Genomic DNA, 24,441 nt, shown 5'->3' with positions numbered 1-24,441 from the left:
ATCTATCTATCTATCTATCTATCTATCTATCTATCTATCTATCTATCTATCTATCTATCTATCTATCTATCTATCTATCTATCTATCTATCTATCTATCTATCTATCTATCTGATGTCAGCACATCATTCCTCTATAGATGGAATGGCACTGCTCCAAGATGGCCGCCCTGTAGACACCCATCTACGTATATAATGTCTATGTGTGTGTCCATAGATGTGTGCGAGGTAGATAATGAAGGTAGATATGTTGCATAATGAGATCTTGCATATTAAAAATCTAAAAAATGTGAAATTAATTTCATGTCATGAATGATGGGAAAAAAATATGAACCTGTAGATTTAAAATTTAAACTGAAAGAAAATATTCACACATGGTTGATCTGAATGTGAAGTCACAGAAAATGCAATCTGACGCTACAGATGGGTTAGACGTCTGTGGCAGAACACATTTGTACCTGATGAAATGATTGCTTCTGATTAATTTAATTTAGGTAAACAGCATCTACACCCAAAAACTCAGCGACCAGTTTGACTCGCTTTGACTAGTCCTGATAATTAAGACATATCTGACTTACTTCTTCTCCACCCATAAGTCTCATCATCATCATCATCATCATCATCATCATTATCGTCATCGTTGTCGTCATCATCATCGTCATCATCATCATAATCACGTGGAAACTAGTCTCTGAAAAAAATAAATGAAACAAAAACATACAAAATTTAGAAAAAATGCACAAAAGACAACTAAAATAATGTAAATACTCCAAAAACACACCAGATAACTAGAAAACACACAAAACAATAACAAATATACACAAAACGAGAACCGAAATAATATAGAAAACAACAGCAAACACATGGTATTCAAAAGACAAACCACTTCTCACTCAAGCGGCAAGAAGGGTTGTCTGGTGGGACATCTCACTCATATTCATATAACCGGGGTTATATACATAACCTAATGTTCTATTTCATAACATTCGTTTCAACGTCTCACTATGGAATTATTGTAGCTCCCGTATTGCAGACAAGCTTATCACACGCTACACCAGCCGGCAGGTGCAACATACCAATCAGGGAAGGAGAACCACCCATGCCAAACATCCAGCCGGTAAAACCGGACGAAAGTGAGGGGCTCGGACCAACTCGCAGCCACACAAATATCCGAACAGACACTCCCCAGAGCGGTTCAAAAGGAGGGTGTTTTAGATTCTCCAGAACCACAGCCAAGTTTTGGGCTCTTGAACTGTGCGCCCTGAGGAGCCGGGAACACAGGTCGTCCCCCTTCTCCGCCTCGGAAAGGCTTGCCAGGTCGAGCCGGTGGGCCCACTCCTGGAGGACCATCGCTCTCCCCGTGGCCTGGACCGCACAGCGCTGGACCCGGAGCCACAGGTTGGTGACAGTTCTATTTTCAATCTTACACTCATTTACAGCAATTGGAATAAAATAAAGCAAATAAATAACTCTTTCTCGTTTTTTACGTTACTTTTGACCAGATGTAAATATTTTTTTTATCTTGTAAAAATATAATGTCATTGTTAAATGTAAATGTTAAATAAAAATTAAAATCTAAATGAAAGTTTAAAAATCTAAACTAAAATTTTAATTTAAACGTTACATCTAAATTTTAAATCTAAAATTAAAAATGTTAAATTTTGAATTAAAAAAATGAAATTAAAAATTAAAATGTTGAATCTAAGTCTAAATGTTAAATCTAAATGTTAAATTAAAATTTAGAATGTAAATAAGATTTCAAATTAAAATAAAATGTTTCATTAAAATACAATTGAAATGTTGAATCTAAATGTTAAATCTAAAATGTAAAAATGTAATAAAAAGTAAATAAAAATAATGTAAAATTTTAATAAAAATGTAAAATAAAAATGTAAATGTTTAATTATTTTACAATTATTTATTTATTTATTATTATAATTATTATTATTGAAATGTTACTCTTTACCACACACAATCTCAAACAAAACATATTCTATATTTTTACTTTCTCAAATATAACTAATCATGTGCACTAATTCTGGTTACTCTGTATTTGTTTACAATTATAACAAACAATCAAAAAGTAATTCTGGGGTCACCAGAAATTTAAAATATAAAAATGAGGGTCACGACCCATAAAAAGGGTTAAAACCACAGATTCAATGGAATCCTCCCTCTGTGCTGAATGTGATGAGTTATAAATAAACTAAATTCTCTGACACGTGCTAACCATCATTAAAGTTGAACCATTCTTTAGATTAGATTTAGACATAATTGTGTATCACTGATGATTCAAATCCATTATGTCCTGAGAGGGAAACGCTCACGTCTGGGTGTGTTGTTAGAGTTTAGGTGTGTCTCCTTCACTGTTACATCTCCAAATGAACCAGGCCAGTTATTTCCACCTCACACCATGGAGGACGAGGACCGACAGACGAACAGGTGAGTGCAAATATTTATTTATCATCATTAAGAAACAAACTCAGTCTATTGATTCACTTTCTTTTTAAATCAGTGCATCTTTCATATTTAGTTAGATTTTTTCTCTCACTGAAATGTAAAACTCTACTGGACATTTACCTTCTGTTGTTTTCTCATAGTGAAATGTTTATCATCTATAGGACATGTTTTCACCACTGATTGTTTATTTATTTACTGAAACATTTTTAACCAAAGTTCGATCTTAGGCCACGTGTGTCATTTTAGTTCAGGAGCCAAACAAATACACACCAGTTTGATCAAAACTGAGCAGGTTTTAGCAGGAAGAAGAGTGATTTAATGTTAACGTGTCCGACAGCAGACGTGTACCACTGCCGGCCCTCGGCCTAATTTAATTTAATTTAAATTACTCAGAAATATATACAAAATTACAGAAAATGACAACAAAAAGACAAAAAAACATGAAAAAATGACTCTGCACACCCACATTGCTAACAAACGAGCAAAACAACAACAGAAATACACAAAAACTACTCAGAAAAACGTAAATTGACACACAAATACAACATGACTCCAAAAAATATAATTTACTGGAAAAATACACAAAAGGACTACAGAAATGCACAAAATGCCTCACGACGAGGAAAGACTATAAAAAACATTCACAGATTGACAGAAAAACACACAATATTCCTATAAAAACTTTGTTCTTTCCTGTATTAATGCTCAGTTCACTCATTGTTCTAATGCTGATATGAATGTTGAACACATTTTTGTGACCTCGCTATGATAAAATACCTATAAAGTATAAATAAAGTATTTGACACCCACAATATCCAACATTTCCTTGATATAATGAACAATTGTTGTTTAATTTTGTAGAATAATTTGTGATATAAGCATTTGTAAAATGTTTGGAGGTGCTGAGATACAGTATCTACAGCTAAATTATTGTGTCATTTACACAATGAGACATGTTTTTTCTCTCATCTTTAGTTTCTTCTGGGGGCCAAATTAGATGCTCTAAAGGGCCAAATCTGGTCCAATTCCAACACCAAGTTTTATTTGGATCAGATGCATTTTATTGTGATTTTTCTTTAAATAAAAAAACTATTGTGGTTATTTTATACATTGTAACTTACTTATGGTTATTAATGACGGAGGTTTGTGCTCTTGTATGTTTTTTTTTTTTAAATTATTAATAAAAGAATATTTAGGTTTTTGGAGCATTTAGAATCAGAATCAGATGTAATTTAATGATTAGGGGGAAATGAGTCACTTACAGAGGCTTGAGAATTATTACAGATGAAAAGAAACACTAAACAAAGAAAAGAAAACGTCAATAATTAAGTAAAAGACTGTCAACGATTAAATACAAGTGCACACATTCCAGTAAAAAATGAAAAGCTATTGATTAAAAAATGATTGATTGTTTCAGGTCCTACCTTGTGAAGTAAAGGCTGCGTGTGAAATTTATGATTTAGAGTCAGAGTGACTTTCATAAAAACCATTTAATCATCAACAAAGAGAAAACAAGGAAACAAAAACACTCAGCTAAACAGTGAGGGAGACAACACACACACACACACACACACACACACACACACACACACACACACACACACACACACACACACACACACACACACACACACACACACACACACACACACACACACACACACACACACACACACACACACACACACACATTGACAAGACTGCCCGAAAGTTTTTTAAAGTAAGAACCTGTTAGAATTTCACCTGCTGTCACTCACTGCGTCTGCCATGAATTTAAAGCCTAATTTCTTCTCAGAGTTTACAGTTTACAGTTTACAGTTTACAGTTTACAGTGCTGGTTGTTAGATCTATATTCAATACTTGATTCTGCTTGTTTGTTCTGCTTTCAGGATCAGACTCAGAATCAGACTCAGAATCAGAACTTTAATCATCCCCATTGTGTAGTTTGGTTGTGTTTAAGTGAGTTCCAAAGGTTCTACATGATGGACATTCTTCTGTCAGAGCAGGTGATGCTTCAGTGGTTTTTATAGAACCACATCAGACGAGAACTTCCTTTGATGTAACCACTCCATCTTTATGTAACACTATCTACTATATATTTATATTTAAGGTGGAGTCACCACACCTAAAGTGTCACCTGAAGAAGCGGTTCTCTGATCTACATTCCTCACTGATTATCATCTCCTCCTAACTCACACGTCACATACCTCTGCTCTCAGGGTTAGGACAGGCTGGGTGCTGGCTAATGGGCACCTCTGGGTGTTCTGGGACTAGTGGGCAGGAGCTGGTATAGGAGGGCGTAGGGCAACAAATTCTTTGATTCTGTGTGTGACATCATTGGAAAGCTTAGAAATGACAATTTTGGAATCTGTAAACAACGTAGGGCAACAGGCCTAGCTCGCTCAAAGACAAACTGCTAGTGCGGATAAGGCAGCTAAACTGGTAGTTTAAAGATTAATCTGAAAATGAGATCAAACAAAGACAAAAACATTGACTTCACTGGTCCCAAAGGTGGGAGGACATGAACCAGGAAGTATTCTGTGTCTCATCACCAATCACTCACAGTACATTAACTGTCCTGAAAGTGTAGTAATAAGAACTTCATCCTATAGTGAGGGTTACATACATAATACATTGCATACGGTATTTTTTGGTTGGATGCTACACATGATGCTAAATCAACCTCGTCGCTGGAATTACGCAAGTCTGGTCGCTTGAAGAGAGTTTGCTTGAAGTTGCATCATTTACATTGATATTGAATGTAATCTAGTCACTTCAGTCGCGTTCGGTGTGAACGCATCCTGGTCATTTCTCTGTGTGAGATATACACGGTGTGGCGTGTGAATAGATTGAAATGCATGTATCTCATTCCCAACCTACTAAGTGTTTGTTCTCTTCGCACGCTTTTAAGATCATTAATTCTGGAGAATTAACGGATCAACCTAATTGGTTGATCACAAAAAAGTTGTCAATCAAAATAAGAACAATGCGCTGAACCAGAATGGTGTATGAGACACGCCTTTGTTTTCAGGGAAAATGAATAATTATGTTTTTGCTAAACATGCTAGTTGAAGTCGTTAAGACAACACTCGGATGTTTGAAAACGGCCTGTTTTAGATCAGCTGCTATGTTTGTGGGTGCGTTGTAAATTCCACAGCTGATTGACAACCCGGCTTTTTTTGGCTGTACAAATGTTTCTGTTATTGATTAGGACCAATAAAACTAAAACATATGGATATGTAGGCATCTATTCTGAACAAACGCTGATTTAGGAAGTGTGTTTTTTTATCGTAGCAGTAATTCCTAAGACCAAACGAGACGAGTTTGGCTCCTAAATATGAAACTGTGTTTCTGAATGAACGTTATAGTGAAGGTAAAGGTAATATTTATGGATGTAAATCACATTAAAACAGTTAAAACTGCTGTTGATAAGCATCGTTGGGGGGTCGGGTTAAAGCAAAGTAATGGAGATGTACAGCCATTGTTAGCGCCCCCTGCTGACTGCTCAGGGAGGTGAGAAACCTTCCGAAACTTTGAGGAAGAATTTCTCGGTTATGTACTTTAGAAAACGTTTTCAATCATTCTTTGATTTCTGTGTGTGAAATCATTGGAAAGCTTAGAAATGACAATTTTGGAATCTGTAAACAACGTAGGGCAACAGGCCTAGCTCGCTCAAAGACAAACTGCTAGTGCGGATAAGGCAGCTAAACTGGTAGTTTAAAGATTAATCTGAAAATGAGATCAAACAAAGACAAAAACATTGACTTCACTGGTCCCAAAGGTGGGAGGACATGAACCAGGAAGTATTCTGTGTCTCATCACCAATCACTCACAGTACATTAACTGTCCTGAAAGTGTAGTAATAAGAAGTTCATCCTATAGTGAGGGTTACATACATAATACATTGCATACGGTATTTTTTGGTTGGATGCTACACATGATGCTAAATCAACCTCGTCGCTGGAATTACGCAAGTCTGGTCGCTTGAAGAGAGTTTGCTTGAAGTTGCATCATTTACATTGATATTGAATGTAATCTAGTCACTTCAGTCGCGTTTGGTGTGAACGCATCCTGGTCATTTCTCTGTGTGAGATATACACGGTGTGGCGTGTGAATAGGTTGAAATGCATGTATCTCATTCCCAACCTACTAAGTGTTTGTTCACTTTGCACGCTTTTAAGATCATTAATTCTGGAGAATCAACGGATCAACCTAATTGGTTGATCACAAAAAAGTTGTCAATCAAAATAAGAACAATGCGCTGAACCAGAATGGTGTATGAGACACGCCTTTGTTTTCAGGGAAAATTAATAATTATGTTTTTGCTAAACATGCTAGTTGAAGTCGTTAAGACAACACTCGGATGTTTGAAAACGGCCTGTTTTAGATCAGCTGCTATGTTTGTGGGTGCGTTGTAAATTCCACAGCTGATTGACAAACCAGCTTTTTTTGGCTGTACAAATGTTTCTGTTATTGATTAGGACCAATAAAACTAAAACATATGGATATGTAGGCATCTATTCTGAACAAACGCTGATTTAGGAAGTGTGTTTTTTTATCGTAGCAGTAATTCCTAAGACCAAACGAGACGAGTTTGGCTCCTAAATATGAAACTGTTTCTCAATGAACGTTATAGTGAAGGTAAAGGTAATATTTATGGATGTGAATCACATTAAAACAGTTAAAACTGCTGTTGATAAGCATCGTTGGGGGGTCGGATTAAAGCAAAGTAATGGAGATGTACAGCCATTGTTAGCGCCCCCTGCTGACTGCTCAGGGAGGTGAGAAACCTTCCGAAACTTTGAGGAGGAATTTCTCGGTTATGTACTTTAGAAAACGTTTTCAATCATTCTTTGATTTCTGTGTGTGACATCATTGGAAAGCTTAGAAATGACAATTTTGGAATCTGTAAACAACTCTAAACTTTTTCCTGGTTTGCTCATAGTGCGTCACATATTAGTCTTTTAAATCAAAGGTTTTCAACCTTGGGGTCAGGACCCCTTTTGGGGTCGCGGGACACGGGGAGGGGGTTGCCAGATGCCTTGAAAAAAACTAAGGATACTTTTTTAAAAATTTGACCCTTTTTCTGCAACTACACCACATTTGCCATATTTTAACCTTTTTAACCACTTTTTCTTGCCATATTTTTGCTTCTTTTAATGCATTTTTGCTACATTACTCCAATTTTTGCCATTTCTCTATCAAATTTCAATGCATTTTCTGGAATTTTTTTCCACTTTCAAGACATGTTCAGCACTTATAAACCATTTCCACCACTTTTCCACTTAATGTCACATATGTTGACCCATTATTGTCACTTTTAACCTCTTTTCACCATATTTCATGATTATTTTTGCCAATTTAACCACATTCATGATTTGTCATGCTCATTATTTGCCACTTTAAACAATGTTTTATCATTTTGAACCTATTTTATTTCGGATTAAAACCAGGATTTCCATCTTTAAGATGACTATAATAATAATAATAAACGTTCCTGGATAACAGTGGATATTATTCAGATGAATAAATAAATGTGGTTATCACAGATTCATAGAACAATGGACCATCATTTTACTGACTTTATGGATGGACCCCAAAAATCTCTCCCCTTTATTCCCCCTTATAGATGGTCCTGTCTCCATGACTACACCTTTATTTAGGGGGTCACAGGCTGAAAAGGTTGAGAACCACAGTTTTAAATTATAGCTTTTATCCAAAGTTATGAGGCTTTGCGTTGACAACGTGAGAAAACACAAGAAAAAGGCCAGTCTCATGACCTCTGATCTTAACATGGTTTAATTAACATGAACTTGAATAGAAGGCTGTGCTGACATGTTCTATTCATCACCACGTCTGTTTCACTGTGACGTTTGCTCTCTTTCTCCAGGCCATGGGACATCGCTCGAGAATTCCCGAACATTGAGGACGAGCACACGCCATGGAAACTTCTCAAGCTGCTCAAGTTCATTTCTCTGTCAATCGTAGCCATCTTTGTGTTTGGCTTGGCGCTCTGCAGCAAGGTGTGCTCCTTTTTCTGCTCTGAACATTGGCAACGCTCTGATACTGCACAAAAAGTCCCCTCCAGCGCAAAAGGAAACAATAAAACAGCAGTAAATTATACAAGACGTGTTTTCTTCTCAAGCACAATAGAAACTCGTCAGCACAAAAATGTAGTGATTTATGTGCGTCAGAATAACTATTAACTTTGATCCTTGGTGATCAAAGCTGACGTCTTATTTTAATCACAGCTTAAACACACGTTTTCTGCTTTCAATGCAAATCTCTTTTTACACCAGGAAAGACACAGGATTGGCTCTTAATCCAACAAATATGTCGAGGGGGCGCAGGGGGCGAGGGAGGCATTGGTTGTTGGATTGGAGTACAATGGGAAAGAATGGAAAGATTGTTATTAGCAATGATAAACTGTTGTTGAAGCAGCTGTGTGGTTTCCCTCTGTGCAGACATCCTTCCTCCTCTTAATAACCTTGGCTAACGAAGGCACACTCATCCTCTCTGAGGAGCAGAAACCTGTGGCCCTGCTTTGTATCGGCTGCGCTCTCATCACCTCCAGTGTTCTACTATTCCTGAAGAGCATATGGAAGGCCTGTTACAAGACATCGAAGCTGCCACGGAAAGACACCATGGCTGTGGTATGAGAACGGAACCCTTTGTTTCTCTCTGACTCCTAGCCTCATCTGAGTGACATGTGTTTGACTTTGAATGTTTTTGCTTCCTTTTTAGATTTTGTTCTTTGAGATTATCGTATCTGCAGGGTCAGCCATTCTCGTTATTGTAGCAATGCCACACTTTGATATTGTCACCAATGTGACCATTTTCAACGGTGTTGGAATTTTATCGGCCCTCCTCCAAGTAATTGCTCAGTGCTCCGCCAAAGAGAGAAATCAATTCCTGCTGCCCTCCCTCTGCGCCTTTATCTTCCTTTTACTCGGTTTCATCCTCTTTGGTGTCCTCTACATCATGAAAGATCCCACCAATACCCAAATGATCATATGGGTGGGCCTGGCAATAGGAAGCTCCTTATTAGTGTCCTTTAACTGGTGGGAGAACTACTTCAGGCTGATCGCTAAGACAAGCCGCAACCAGCTTCTCAAGAATATTTGCGAGGACATGAAAAATTGCCAGAACATTCTCCACATCATCTCCAGCCTTCTGAGGATCGCAGTGACTGCCAGTGTGCTCGGCGCCTACGTCCCGCTCTCACAGATGGACTGGGACATCGTCAGATCCATCCCGGGCCGTGAAACCAGGATCATAGCCATCATCATCGGGGTCCAGCTCGTCTCCTCCGCACTCTGCCACTGGTTTTCTTTAGCTGCGTGTAAGATGCACGCTCTGCGGCGGTGCTTTATTGTGCCGCTGTACCTCGCCTCTCTGGCTGTCATGGTTCTGCTCATTGTTCCTGTCATCGTTTATTATGAAGACTACAAACTAGGCCTGAACGGCACAGCGAGCGCTAACTTCACAGGGTACTGCGCAACAGTGGTGGACGGGAGAAACCGAACTCTGACTGGAAACATGTTTCCAGAACTGGTTCTAGACGTCACACACACTCTGTGTTACCTGGACATGTCAGCCATGATAGACATCGGCCTGCTAACGGGTGAGAAACGCGTGGTTAATCACAGCGCTTTAGTTTACTATTGTAAACGTGTGTTTCTGAGCTGCTTAACGCACCTAAGATTAGATTTGAAGTGATTTAAAATAGCTAGCTAAAGCGTACACAACATGCCAGGATAAAGTTTACATTTTAAAGTGTACGATTGAGGATGTCTTTGGGATGAACAAGTTTCACCCCTGATCTTCTTTCCTCAGGGACGGCCGTGTCCTGGTGGCTGGGCTTTGTGCTCGTCACCATCCACATCTTTTACCTCAGCGTGTACCGAATTCAGAGGACACAAGACCTGTTCATCAGACGACTTTACGAGGGCGCGTTTGTCGAGCAGTCGCTGCTCCTCAACACCCGCTTTGATATCCAGAACAAAGAACAAACTAAAAAGTAAGCGATTGTGCAGAGCTGATGTTCCCTGGTCTTTTGATCATTCTTTGGTGTCTCTTTTAGGTTTGAATGGAAACTTTTGTTGAAATTAGAGATTTTATTTCTGTTAATTACACCATGTGCTTTCTTTCTCTTGTCACCTGCAGATGGAGGCCAGTGGAAATGTTGAACATATATCTTTGTGCAACAATGTGGCATGAGACCTACGATGAGATGATGAACATCGTAATATCAGTTTTCAGGTCAGTTACTGCATCTCATCTTATGGAGTTCCACAGCAGTATTTCTCAGAGCTTTTCCTCACCTGATGGACCATCTCTTTGTGTCTTCACAGGCTCGACCGGTATCGACCCAAGAACAATCCCAAAGTCAATGACTTCACCTTTGAAGTGCATATTTACTTTGATGATGCATTCCAAGATGTAGATGGGGGGCGGGAGCGTCATCTTAACGAATACGGAAAAATGCTCGTGCAAAGTATTACAGAAGTCTACAAGTAAGGAGTGACCCTTTCAGTTTTCAGGGCGTTGTTCAGCCTGTAATGTGCTTGAAGAATCACTGAACACTCCCTCTCTACCATCTTGTCAGCATTTTCCTGAGCACTGAAGATAAGCTTTTCCGGGAGCGTCACCACATCCCCGATCAGAAAGTCATCAGAACGCCGTACGGAGGTCGTCTGATTGTCACCATGCCTGAAGGAAACAACATCGTGATTCACTTCAAGGATAAAATGCTCATTCGGCACAAGAAGAGATGGTCACAGGTAAAAGCGGTGGAAATGTCATGATCACATTGGCTAGTGACACTTTGACCAATAAGATGTGTTGAATCTCCTGCAGATCATGTATCTTTACTACCTGCTGGGCTGGAAACTGATGTCCAAATATTACAATCGCTGGAAGGATGGCGACATAGAGAAGGAGCTGAAAGCAGAAGTAGAGGTGACCAAAGGACAGTGTTTATGTTGATTGGGAGTTGCTGTATGTGTGTGTATCACTGCTAAAACACAGCTCTGTGCAACTGTTTCTGCAGAAAGAGATAAACAACACCTACATCCTGGCTTTGGATGGGGACACGGACTTCCAGCCTTCTTCTGTAATGATGCTCATTGATCGTCTGAGGATGTATCCTAAAGTAGGGGCTGCATGTGCACGAATTCACCCTACTGGAGCAGGTGTGCACTACAACCGTTTGCACTGTTAGAACAGCCAACCCAGAGTGGGCGTGGTCGTTTTAATAAGAGCTGTGATTCCTCTACGTTCAGGTCCAGCTGTGTGGTTTCAGAAGTTTGAGTATGCAGTCAGTCACTGGCTGCAGAAGACGGCGGAGCACGTGTTTGGTAGCGTGCTGTGCAGCCCCGGATGCTTCAGTCTGTTCCGAGCCAAGGCGTTAATGGATAATAACGTTATGAAGACGTATGCCAGTAGGTCCATCCAGGCGAGCCACTACATCCAACATGACCAAGGTAACACCTACTGTTTTCTATCTTACTCAGAGCAGAACGTTCACCACACTGTTGTACTTTTGGTGCATGCAGGTGAAGACCGTTGGCTGTGCACGCTGCTGCTACAGCAGGGCTGGAGGGTGGAGTACAACGCAGCGTCGGACGCTTACACCAACGCACCAGAGGACTTTAAAGAACTTTACAACCAAGTGAGTTGGTCTAAGGACTTTAAAAAGTAGCTGTATGTGAATGTGTTGGCCTCCAGAAAAACACTCTTACCTTGTCTTATCGGACAAATTCTTTAACAGTCCAGTATTCTGCTATTTTCACCCAACAACATTTGTTCTAATAACCCCAACAACATAGTATTTGAGGTTTATTTTCCCAAACTGCCTGTTTTCTGGAGTTTTAGCCTCTGAAAAGTCACTTTAATGACGCTTCTACAGGCTGTTTATAGAAGCCTGAGTGGGCGTGTCTATAAACGCTGACTTCATGCCTCGCTCTCGCAGAGGGTGATCAGTGATCATCAAAGCGGTTTTCTTTTGCTATCCACACACTGTTGCTATTGTTTTTAGCCAAAAGGCTGCCCATTAAAGTAAAACACATGGTTATTTAAGAGGCTATTGTGATTGTGAGTCCGTCTCAGCGCTGCTTTAGGGTCTGTGTTTATCACAGCAGCAGCAGCGGAGTCAGTCAGCTGTTTCAAACACTCACCGAAGTGTTAAGCTGCTGAGTCACTTTCTTCTCCTCCACATCTCTTCTAACTACAGGAATAGTCCATTTAAGATGATAATCAATTGTTTTGTCCAACCGCTGCATCGCATTGTGTCACAAACACGTCAGATCAAGTCAAAGGCGATACAACGTGATATAACGGCTACTAAAAATGGAACTGCTCCCTGGGCGCTGTACCGTGGCTGCCCACTGCTCCTCAGGGAGGGGTTAAATGCAGAGAACACATTTCATGTATGTAGCTTTAGATATATGACAATAAAATGTCAAGTATATTCTATATTAAACCGCAGTGTTTGTTTTACCTGTAAGGTAGATTGAGAGGGAGGAGCTCACATTCTTATAGTGTAGGAGGTGCCAGGATTGTCAGGAGGAGTTTCCGCCGTGTGACGTCACAATGTGAGAAAAATCCAACTGTCCCGTTTGGAGCTGATTTTTTTACAAAATGTGGAATAACGAGGGAGGGAGGAAACAGAACTTTTTCAACTGTGTCCCTCTGAATGAGGATAAAGGAATGTACAGTATATCACTGTAGAAAAACTATTGTAAAGTTATTTTTTCATAATACTTTAAGGCAGTGGTTCTCAAACTGTGGCTCAAGTAGCCCCAGTATTTTGCTCAGAATACTATAAAAAAAAAACAACAATAGAACATAATGATGGAATTAATGAGTGTTAGCAAAAATTTTAAAGAATTCAACTTTGTAAAAAAGTTGGAAGGAAACACTTTATTTTCTCCTAAATAGATTGATTTTTAACCAAAAATACACATTTTAAAATCCCTATATTGTTTTTATGCTTTTATTTGTTCATCTTCCACCTGGTCTCAAGTACCCCCTGTAGTGTGATCGCGTACCCCCATTTGAGAAACACTGCTTTAAGGTAAACAAAGTAATAGAGTTCCTCTGCATCCGCTCTACTTTTAAACCCATTCATGCTGTTATGACACTATTGATCTAATGTCATATTTTCACGCCTTTCTTTTGCTTTGTTTTTGATATTTCCAGCGCCGCCGCTGGGGTCCGTCAACTCTTGCCAATATTTCGGATCTGCTTGGATCGACCACAACCACGTCCAAGAAGAACACCTCCGTATCCAAGCTGTACCTGTTCTACCAGATGTTCATCATGTGCACCATCGTCCTCTCTCCGGCCACCATCTGCCTCATGATTGCAAGTCGGTGGCTTTTGTATTGTGGACGTGTACACATCACTGATCACATGATGCTTTAGAGTTAGGAGTGGTCTGCATGTGTGACCATTCTGATTGATCTGTTTCAAAGGATGCTGGCAGATATCGATCAGTTTCTACTTGATTGGAGCATCGTTAATGATAATACTTAGTATATACTTCATGAAAAAGGAAACAGACACTCAACATATGAAGTTCTCCATCTGTTGTATCATCTTGGTCACACAAGTCAATTCAATTCAACTTTATTTACAGTCGTAATTCAGAGGTAGTTCTTGGTCTAAATTGTGCAGCTACCAAAATATACTCAAAAGGACAAGAAAAATACACAAAGCAACATCAAAATTACAGAAATGAAAGAAATATACAAAATGAACAAATTAAATGAAAAAAAAACACAAAATGACAACAAAAAAACATAAAATTACAGCGAAATCCACAAATGACAACAAAAAGACAAAAAAGTACCCAAAAACTTAGCTCCGATTGGTCATTATTCTAAATGTTGACATAAATGTTGATCATGTGACCCTCAGATCAGACATCCTGCTGTAATAAAAGTTGTTCTTCTGTCTTCCAGGCGGTTTGGCCTTCGTCCTGAGGATCCATTCTGCTGCTGCTCTGGTCATCGCCATAATCCCTCCGGCCATATATTTAGGCCTTTGTTACAAGATCAAAGAAAAGATTCAGCTGACCATCGCAGCACTGCTGAGTGTCATGTACGCTTTCCTGATGCTGGTCGTGATCATTTCCATCATTGGTCAGTTCACTCCACCTTCTTCATGGTACTGCTTTAAAGCTGCGTTGACCCTAAATCTCCTTCGTCTTCCCTCAGGGTCAATGATCATAGAAGAAACGATCCTGACCCCCAGCAGCATGTTCATCATCGTCATGGCCTGCATTTACATCATCACTGCCATCATGCACCCACAGGAGTTTACGCTGATCTTCTACAGCTTTGTCTACATCCTCTGCGTCCCCAGTGCTTATCTGGTGCTCATCATCTACTCCATGGTCAACCTGGACAACATCTCATGGGGCACCAGGGAAACCAGTGTTATCAAACAGGAAACAAAAGTCAAGCTAACCGGAGCGGAGAAAGGTACGTTTTCTTTGACCGATGCTCGTACAAAAACCACTCTACGACTGTCTCGGTGGTGGGCGTGTCCAACATTCATTGTCTCTGTAATAACATAGCACACAAACAGGACAGGGCGGGGTCAATAATGCCAACCTGTAATAGTTGAGGGAGGTAATCAGGATGTTTGGGCACACCTGGTTGGAGACAGGAGGGAGAAGTTAAAACACTTCTGCGTTTCATATCATGGACACAGTCAAATATTGCAAAAATGTTTTTACCTCCCATTTTGGGGTCGCAAGACACTGGGAGGGCGTCACCAGATGCCTTCAAGGAACTAAGAATATTCTTTGAACAATTTGAGCCCATTTTTGCGTATTTACCTTTTTCTGCAACTACATCAAACTTGCCATATTTCAACCTATTTTCATCACTTTTTCTTGCCATATTTTTGCCGTGATTTCTTTCGCAGCTCGAAGATCTTTTCAGCGCTTTGCCTCGTGGTTCAAATGTTGTGGGAAGTCTGGCCAACAAACTCAAAGTCGTCCACTGAGAAGTGGCCAACACAGCGTTCCAGAGCCTGAGGATCCTGAACTTCAACCCCAAAACACCATCGTGGAGGACAACGTATCCGACCCCGACGCACAACAGTCGTAAGTGCTTCAATAAAACCCCGAAGCTTAGATGGTCACTAGCATCATGCTAATCTGTTTGTCGTATTTTTCAGACCTGTTTTTGACCATCCTGTTCAATGTAAGTGAGATTCAGTGTTAATAAAATCAAACACATTCCACCTCTGTGACGTTATTTGACCATTAGCTACTTTTTTACAGGTTGGGTCACCAAAATCCAAGAGTCTTCCACTGAAATGAGATTGCTGGAGGATTCAGTCGACCAGGTGTGTGTGTTTGTGTTTGGATCCAAGCTTTTATCTGAACAAAAGTCACATTGAAACGTTCAATTACACATCACGACTTCCTCACTATCAGACAATAATGACATTGTGTTGCATCTGTCCTTTGGCATCATCTGAGGGTTCTTCTTATTTAGCTCTTGGCATGGTTTAGTGACACAAATGTCAGCAAAAAGCAAGACTGTGAGAATGATGGCTGTAGAACACCGTAAGACCGCCGTAGAACACCGTAGGACCTCTGTAGAACACTGTAGGACCTCTGTAGAACACTGTAGGATCTCTGTAGAACACTGTAGGACCACTGTAGAACACTGTAGGACCTCTGTAGAACACTGTAGGACTTCTGTAGACATATAATTTACCACAATTCTTATGGCACCTCTGTAGAACACCTTAGGACCTCTGTAGAACACCTTAGGACCTCTGTAGAACACTGTAGGACCACTGTAGAACACTGTAGGACCTCTGTAGAACACTGTAGGACCTCTGTAGAACACCTTAGGACCTCTGTAGAACACTGCAGGACCTCTGTAGAACACTGCAGGACCTCTGTAGAACACTGCAGGACCTCTGTAGAACACTGTAGGACCTCTGTAGAACACTGTAGGACCTCTGTAGAACACTGTAGGACCTCTGTAGAACACTGTAGGACCTCTGTAGAACACTGCAGGACCTCTGTAGAACACTGTAGGACCTCTGTAGAACACTGTAGGACCTCTGTAGAACACTGCAGGACCTCTGTAGAACACTGTAGGACCTCTGTAGACGTATAATTTACCACAATTCTTATGGCACTCGGCAGGAGGAGGAGCAGTTTTGGAGAGACTTTATGGAGAAATACCTCAAACCTCTGCCCAATGACAAGGAGTATCAGGCAAAGATCAAACAAGAACTCAGAGAACTGAAAAACAAGGTTAGTGTGGTGTGTGTGTGTGTGCTCTGTGAAAAAAGAAGAAATGTGAGACGTGGCTTTAAATTCACTTCGTTTCCTTCTAAAAACACAGGTCACGTTTGTCTTCTTCATCCTCAATGCCATGTGGTTGGTCGCGGCCTTCACCCTCCAATTGTTTGAAGAGGTTCTGTCCATCTCTATCCCCATCTACACCGTCTTTCTGGAGCCCACGGGAAAGTTCTTCACCATGGACCCCATCGCCTTCATGTTCATCGTAGGGTTTGCCATCACGGTTATTATCCAGTTCTTGGCCATGTTATACCACAGGTACTGATCACGTTGTGTCTGAGTCACATCTGCACAGGGTTCAGACTTTCCTTACTTTGTATCTTTGTGTTTGTTCAGAATAGGGACTCTCATCCATTACGTGGCCTATTTGGATACGGAACCCAAAGAGCAGCAGCTGCAGGAAAAACAAAACTCATACCAAGCAGGTCGACAGGTAAACATCTCTGCACCTGTTTAACATAACATAAAAATATAGAAAATGACAACAAAAATACACCAAAGTATTCCAAAAAATATAATAATAGGGAAACATTTACTAAATAACAAAAGTACACACAATCATCCAAAAAACACATAAAATAACAGAAACATTTACAAAATGGCAACAAAAATACATTACATAAAAATTCACAAGATAACAAAAGTAAACAAAAACATCCAAAAACCATACAGAATTAGAGGAAAATATACAAAATTACAACAAAAAATGCAAAATTGTCCACAAAACCCCATATAAATATACAGAAAAAATTACAAAATGGCAACAAAAATACACAAAATTACTCTAAAAATATAGCGAATTACGGAACATTTTTCAAAATTAGAAGAAAAATACACAAAATCATCCAAAATAACAGAACATAGTACAAAATGGCAACAACAATACCCTTAATGATTAAAAAAAAGAAGCAAAATTACAAAAAATAAAAAATACGCCGATTTCCTCCAAAAACTCAAAAATGTCTTTATAAATAACAAACTCACACAGAAATATAGAAAACAAATGCTCATTCTTTTAAATGCTGACATGAATGTTGATCATGTGACCCTCAGATCAATATGTCTGTGGTTCCCAAAGTGTGAACTTTAATTCTCAGCACTTTTTTTCCTCCAACAAGTCTTTAATTAATTTTCTACAGACCTGTTAATATAAACAAATGTCCATCCGTATTTATTCACATTGTAACAAAGATCTGAGGCTTGACTGCACAGATCTTTTAGATGTTCTTTCATTGGTGGTCAGATATTTCCTATTTAATAGTATCTAACAGTCTGAAGGCCAGTGCCCCCCCACCCTGTACACACCCCAGGCTGTAGCACACACTGACTGTACCTCTGATCACATCTCACTCCCAGGTGAGCTCAGAAACAAGCGTCAGCTCGACCGACTCTTGGTCTGAATTTGAGGAAAGCGACGAGGAGCTGAACGTGACCGACGTCACCGGAGACGTATCATCATCTATTTAAGAACTCAACATATCTCCAACAAACTGCCAATAATACTATGCATCTTTCATTTTCTATGATTGTTGTGTCTGTGAGGTTCCCCTAGAGCAGTGGTTCTCAACGTATTCAGCCTGAGACCCCCAAAATAAAGGTTCCAGAGACCATAGAGTCAGCAAATAATGGTCCATTGTTCTATGAATCTGTGATAACCACATTTATTTATTCATCTGAATAATATCCAGAATGTTTACTATTATTATAGTCATCTTAAAGATGGAAATCCTGGTTTTAATCACAAATAAAATGGGTTCAATGTGACCAAAAATGTTGATGGTGAAATGGGATTTAAAAAAAACACAGAAATTGGTTAAAAGTTGCAGATTAGAGTGGATAAAAACAGACAGAAAAAGTGGTGAAAAAAAGGGTTAAAGTGTCAATTATGGGCACGACAAATGGTGAATGTGGTTAAATTGGCAAAAACAATTATGAAATCTGGTAAAAAGAGGTTAAAAGTCACAATAATGGGTCAAACTGCGACATTAAGTGGAAAAAGTGGTTTATAAGTGGTTTACATTGAAATATGATGGATAAGTGTCAGAAATGGGAGTAATGTTGCAAAAATACATTAAAAAGAACAAAAATATGAAGATAAGAAAAAGTGATAAAAAATAGGTTAAAATATGACAAGTTTTGGTTAGTTGTAAAAAAAAAAAAAGGTTCAAAATAGGCAAAAAATGGGCTTAAATTGTTCAAAAAATAGCTTGTTGAAGGCATCTGGTGACCCCAAATGAGATCCTGACCCCAAGGTTGAGAACCCCTGCCCTAGATGACATTGGGCCTGTTTTCATCTGCCATTACCTTTGGGTTTCTTCTCATAATGTCTCTATTTTCTCCTGGTTTCTTGTTAAAATGGCTCAGATTTGTTCAGCTCAGGCTAGTGTTTGGTATCTGTCTGTGGGCGTGTCTCTATGGTCTTCTTCTCTGGTTCTCTACGTGCAGAAGAAGAAGCCACACATTCCTCTATCGCTGTAAATCACTACGACGTAGAGAAGCTGAGGCGAGGCGTTGGCGACTCTGTCCTGTTTGAAAAGCCTGACACGCTCGTCAATAATGGAACTTTGTGCAAAATGTAAATAAATAAATAAAGAGATGAAAAGATAAATAAAGCCGAAGCGATGGAGACGCTGGTTTGTTCAGAAGGAGAAGCTGGTGACGCTGTATTTATAAAATGCTGTAAAATGTAAAGCTGTTTTGTACACGATGTGAAGAATGTGCTAATGATGATTTATGTTTGTGTAAAAGGCTTTGTTTATTTAAATGTGTAATTAAAGCCTCTCTGAAACCTTTTCATCTTGTTTTACTGTCTTCATGTAATATTAAACTGCACGTTTCTCACTAATCTTTGTAATTCCAACAAACAATAGACATATGCAGTCAGACGCGTCTATAAGAAGCTGATCGCACATATAATTAGGAACACAGGGAGCAGGTGAGACCAGAGCTCCGCCCCTCCAGTCTCTGATTGGCTGTCGTCTAGCTGAGTGTGTCAGGTGTGCACAGTGAGCAGCAGAAGGACGACTCCCACGGTAATCTACAGAAAGTTCACCTTTCTGCTTTTTCTTTGTCTGTTTATGGATAAAAAAACATCCATCAGTGAGTTTTCACCGTTTTAAACTGTTGGTTAGATCAGGGGTTCTCAACCTTGGGAGGGGTCACCAGATGCCTTCAAGAAACTAAAGAATATTTTTCTGAACAATTTCAGCCTATTTTAGCTCGTTTTTTCTGCAACTACACCAAATTTGTCATATTTTCATCACTTTTTCTTGCCATATTTTTGCTCCATTTAATACATTTTTGCTACATTATTTCTATTTCTGACACTTCTACGTCACATTTCAATGTCTTTTCTACACATTGTTTCCACTTATGAGACATGTTCAGCACTTATAAACCCTTTCCACCACTTTTCCACCTAATGTCACATATGTTGACGCATTATTGTCACTTTCTATCTCTTTTCACCATAATTTCTGCACATTTTTGACAATTTAACCACATTTGTCATGATTTGTCATGCCTTTTATTAGCCAGTTTAAACTATTTCTGTCTGTTTTTATCCACTTTTAACTAATTTCTGTGGTTTTTAAAATCACATTTCACCTCCTTTTCCACCATTTTTGGTCACTTTGAACCATTTTATTAGTGATTAAAACCATGATTTCCATCTTTAAGATGACTATAATAATAATAATAAACGTTCCTGGATAACAGTGGATATTATTCAGATGAATAAATAAATGTGGTTATCACAGATTCATAGAACAATGGACCATCATTTTACTGACTTTATGGATGGACCCCAAAAATCTCTCCTTTATTCCCCTTATAGATGGTCCTGTCTCCACATGACTGTTCTTCAATGTTCATGTCTGTGTTCAACCACCTTCAGCTACAGTGGGGGTCCCCGCTCTCTGAGACCTTTATTTTGAAGGGCTGAAAATGTCGAGAACCAAAATAGTTGAATGTGGTTTTTAGGTGATTAAAGTAGGGATTTTTAATTGTGTGTATAATATATACATTTTTCATCTTTAATGGGACTAAAAAACACTGTACACAAAAATTATATAATCGACTTAAAAATAAGAATTTATAGACTTTGTTTACTTTAATCAAAATGTCCTTTAACTTCACATTTATGATCAAGTGTCTGTTTTCTCACAAATGTCTAAATCTGAAAAGTCTGACTAATGCTGATCATTATTTCTAATGATACACTGCATTAATGTGATGATGATGTGGTGAAATCAATATAATCATCATATTTCTCATTCCCAGGTGGTCAAAAATATTCCCGTACATTCATATCATTGAACAGGCATTTGTATGTTTTTAGTCATGTTTGCTCTGTAACAGAAATAACCAACCTGTTATTATAACCTGACCCTTATTATTAGTCTTTGTTAATGATTATAATACTACAATCAGGAAGATGTTGACACATGACACAGAATCAATTACTGAACGCTAAATAAGGAAATTATGGTTTTAGATACAGTAAATCATTGTCACTGAACCAAGTTTAATCTTGATGTTTCCTTGTAAACACAAAATAGAAATATACTGTAAAAAAGATAGAAACTAAAAAAAAAAATGACTAAAAAACCCCTAAATATCAAGGACACGACACACATTTACAACAATAGTACACAAAATAACTACACACTCACAAAAACAAAACAAAACAAGTAAAATGACAATAAAAAGAACATCTTTAACCTTCCTATTCTTCTCAAACATTACAAACACGTTCTACCATGGGTTCAATCTGACTCCAGAGATATTTGCCTCCAGGAAAAATGATTCAGTAAATTGTTGTGTCACACACTTTATTTCTACATCTAATGTATTTATAAAGCTTAAACACAAACAGGTTTTGACCAAATTGCTGGATTGTGAAAATATAAAATATATATAAGAAATACAACATTGAACATTAAATTACTAAACCAATAGTTCTTTCACGTTTTTGTTGTTTTTTTCCAGTCTTTTTGAGTTTTTTTTTGTTGCATTTTCCACAAAAGCCACTAAATGATGTAAAAATCAGGCTGAATGTTTCACTCCAATAAAAAACAATAGAATGTTTACAGGCAGTGGGGTCATGTGACATCATCAATCACATGATTTCAAGATGAAAAACACAGACTCTAAACTGTAAAGAAGTCCCAATTTTAGAAGGAAATTAAACAAATATGATGCATAATAATAATGCTTATACTAATAAGGACATTTCAAAGGTTTTAAATCACATTTGTAAAAACAGTAGAAGATCCTTTTAAAATGTTGAAACCACAAAAAACCTCCTAAACCTAATTCTCGTGTCCATTCTTTCTACTTTCTACTCACTGACACATGATGATGATTGTTTTATAATCACTAAGATTAGAATCACATTTAATGAAGTCAAAGTAAACAAAGCACAGCGTGTAATAATCAGACTATTTACTGTATTTGACTCACTGTAACTCTTCTGAACCAAACCCTGCTTCACTTTCAGCTCAAACAACGTTTCCTACTAATGAGCCTGTTATTGAATCATAACTACGTTAATCTTTCCACTGTGGTTAAACATTCCTGACACGTGCACGTCTAAAGGGCATTTAAAGGAAAAAATAAAAGCGCCATAGTTAAAATAATTATTATTCTTACAGTAAAGTACAGACAGGTTTTATTGTGTAAACAGAAGAAAATGGAACTTGTCATATTTTCCTGCAAAAACAATAAAATGTGTGTCACTCGTTTTAATCTTTATTTCCTTATTGAGGCACAAACTTTATAGAATTCCATGCATAATGTATCACATCCTTCCAAATAAATATCATCTTTCCCTTCAGATAAACTGATATCTACACTAAAGAACTCTGTTAAATGACATTACAAAGATGGTTTTTGGTCATATTAGGCAGTTTGTAGATAATTTTAACAATAAATAATGACCAGACTTTAAAAACAAAGAGAATGTTCTGACACATAGTGACCAGGTGTTTGTGTGCTATGCAGATGTTAGCACAATTAAATGTTGTTTTTTTTAAAAATCATGATTAAATAAAACCCGATCTGGACATATATTTGGATCGATAATAATAATCGCGTGGTGAAATATTGCGATATATTGCCAAATCAATTTTTTTTCTTATGCCCTTAATGCACATAATTCTTACACATGCTCACTATTCTGCTTCTGTCATTTCCTGTTCTTTGTTTGTGTGTGTGTTTTTTTGCTAGGACCGCTGTAGAACACAGTAGAACCTCTGTAGAACACAGTAGAACTGCTGTAGAACACAGTAGAACCTCTGTAGTACACAGTAGAACCTCTGTAGTACACAGTAGGACTGCTGTAGAACATTGTAGAATTGCTGTAGAACACCATAGAACCTCTGTAGAACACAGTAGAACCTCTGTAGAACACAGTAGAACCTCTGTAGTACACAGTAGGACTGCTGTAGAACATTGTAGAATCGCTGTAGAACACCATAGAACCTCTGTAGAACACATTATATAATCGCTGTAGAACACAGTAGAACCTCTGTAGAACACAGTAGAACCGCTATAGAACAGCGTTTCCGGAAACAAGACCCTGACGTGTCGTGTCGGCCCGTATAGTGTGAGAACATGATTCGTGAGTTGCGCACATTCAGACTCTTACAGTCGCACAATTTGAGCTAGAGCTGAGAACAACGATTGAAAAAATCGCACAGTGTATTTCTACCTTAAAGTAGCTGAAAAGACCAAGAACCTAATGTCTGTTTCCAGGGTCTGCGTGTCCTGGTGGCTCAGACTGGTGCTGTCCACGGTCTGTATCAGGACCTGTTCATCAGGAGCTTCTACGAGGGGGAGGGGCTTCTGGAGCAGTCCATGATGTTGAACACACAAAAGCAGTACGTGTTAAAAGCATTAGTCGTGTGTCGTCCTCTTGTTTTTCTAAAGCTAAGGTTTTGAACCCGTTGAAAACAAGTCCAGACTCTTATTTTTATCTTCACAGACTGAGAGAAAAATCTAATCTGTTGTTGAGTTTTGGAGAAAAAAAAGGAACCAGGACGCGTTTCTTGCAGCTAACGCAGTCTTTGCTTAATGAACGACTTCATAAAGACCAAACTATCAGTGCACGTTCTGTAACCACAGTGTTTGTCACCTAGAACAGAACAAAACTGATAAAGCACAAGTGGGTAGATTATATAACACAACGCTTAAGTGAAGCGTAATATTGTAAATGTTGATTGAGAGCGAGTTTTGCAGCGTGTCTGTTCCTGACAGCATGTCATTATAAAGCAGATATGATATTAATACTGATATACATTAGATATACATTAATACTGTGTTCTGCTGTGTAAGCTTTGCCTCTACATTATTTCCTGATCTTTTAAATGAACAGCTCTGAGGAGAAACGACAAGACTAGCGTAATATCACTGAGGTTTATTCATTAGCAAAGTTTAATAGATTAAGGCCTCGCACAGGTGGCTAGAAGAAGATGTCTATGTTTCTCCATGTCTTTGTGTTCTGTATCTATGTTTATCTGAGTCTATCTATGTCTATCTGTGTGTGTCTATGTCTATATCTGTGTCTATCTGAGTCTATCTGTGTCTATCTGTGTGTGTCTATGTCTATATCTGTGTCTATCTGAGTCTATCTGTCTATCTATGT

General features: G+C 38.6%; 1 protein-coding gene across 1 annotated transcript; it reads left to right on the top strand.

The window, feature by feature from the left end:
- Window positions 1-1,364: 1,364 nt before the first annotated feature.
- LOC114472553 (chitin synthase chs-2-like) lies at window positions 1,365-23,738 on the top strand. The gene is made up of 24 exons (XM_028461876.1): window positions 1,365-1,396; window positions 2,344-2,440; window positions 8,349-8,481; window positions 8,923-9,111; window positions 9,203-10,082; window positions 10,295-10,478; window positions 10,625-10,720; window positions 10,813-10,974; window positions 11,067-11,241; window positions 11,318-11,419; window positions 11,511-11,652; window positions 11,743-11,943; window positions 12,016-12,131; window positions 13,661-13,829; window positions 14,425-14,604; window positions 14,680-14,946; window positions 15,395-15,575; window positions 15,650-15,675; window positions 15,756-15,820; window positions 16,638-16,748; window positions 16,840-17,054; window positions 17,133-17,229; window positions 18,153-18,245; window positions 23,553-23,738. Exons 2-24 carry the CDS (start codon window positions 2,412-2,414, stop codon window positions 23,736-23,738), a joined length of 3,999 nt encoding a protein of 1,332 aa, XP_028317677.1. The 5' UTR covers window positions 1,365-1,396; window positions 2,344-2,411.
- Window positions 23,739-24,441: the final 703 nt, after the last annotated feature.

This window comes from Gouania willdenowi, chromosome 11, assembly GCF_900634775.1.
Source record: "Gouania willdenowi chromosome 11, fGouWil2.1, whole genome shotgun sequence".
NCBI lineage: Eukaryota > Metazoa > Chordata > Actinopteri > Blenniiformes > Gobiesocidae > Gouania > Gouania willdenowi.
Note: the sequence above shows the minus strand (reverse complement) of the source record. Positions and strands in the feature narration are given on the sequence as shown.

Excerpts from the sequence above, each read along its gene's own strand:
- LOC114472553 (XM_028461876.1), top strand. The coding sequence starts at position 2,412 with ATGGAGGACGAGGACCGACAGACGAACAG. Across the intron at positions 11,420-11,510 it reads AGCTGAAAGCAGAAGTAGAG|AAAGAGATAAACAACACCTA; the intron begins GTGACCAAAGGA and ends CTGTTTCTGCAG. Across the intron at positions 16,749-16,839 it reads TCAGAGAACTGAAAAACAAG|GTCACGTTTGTCTTCTTCAT; the intron begins GTTAGTGTGGTG and ends CTAAAAACACAG.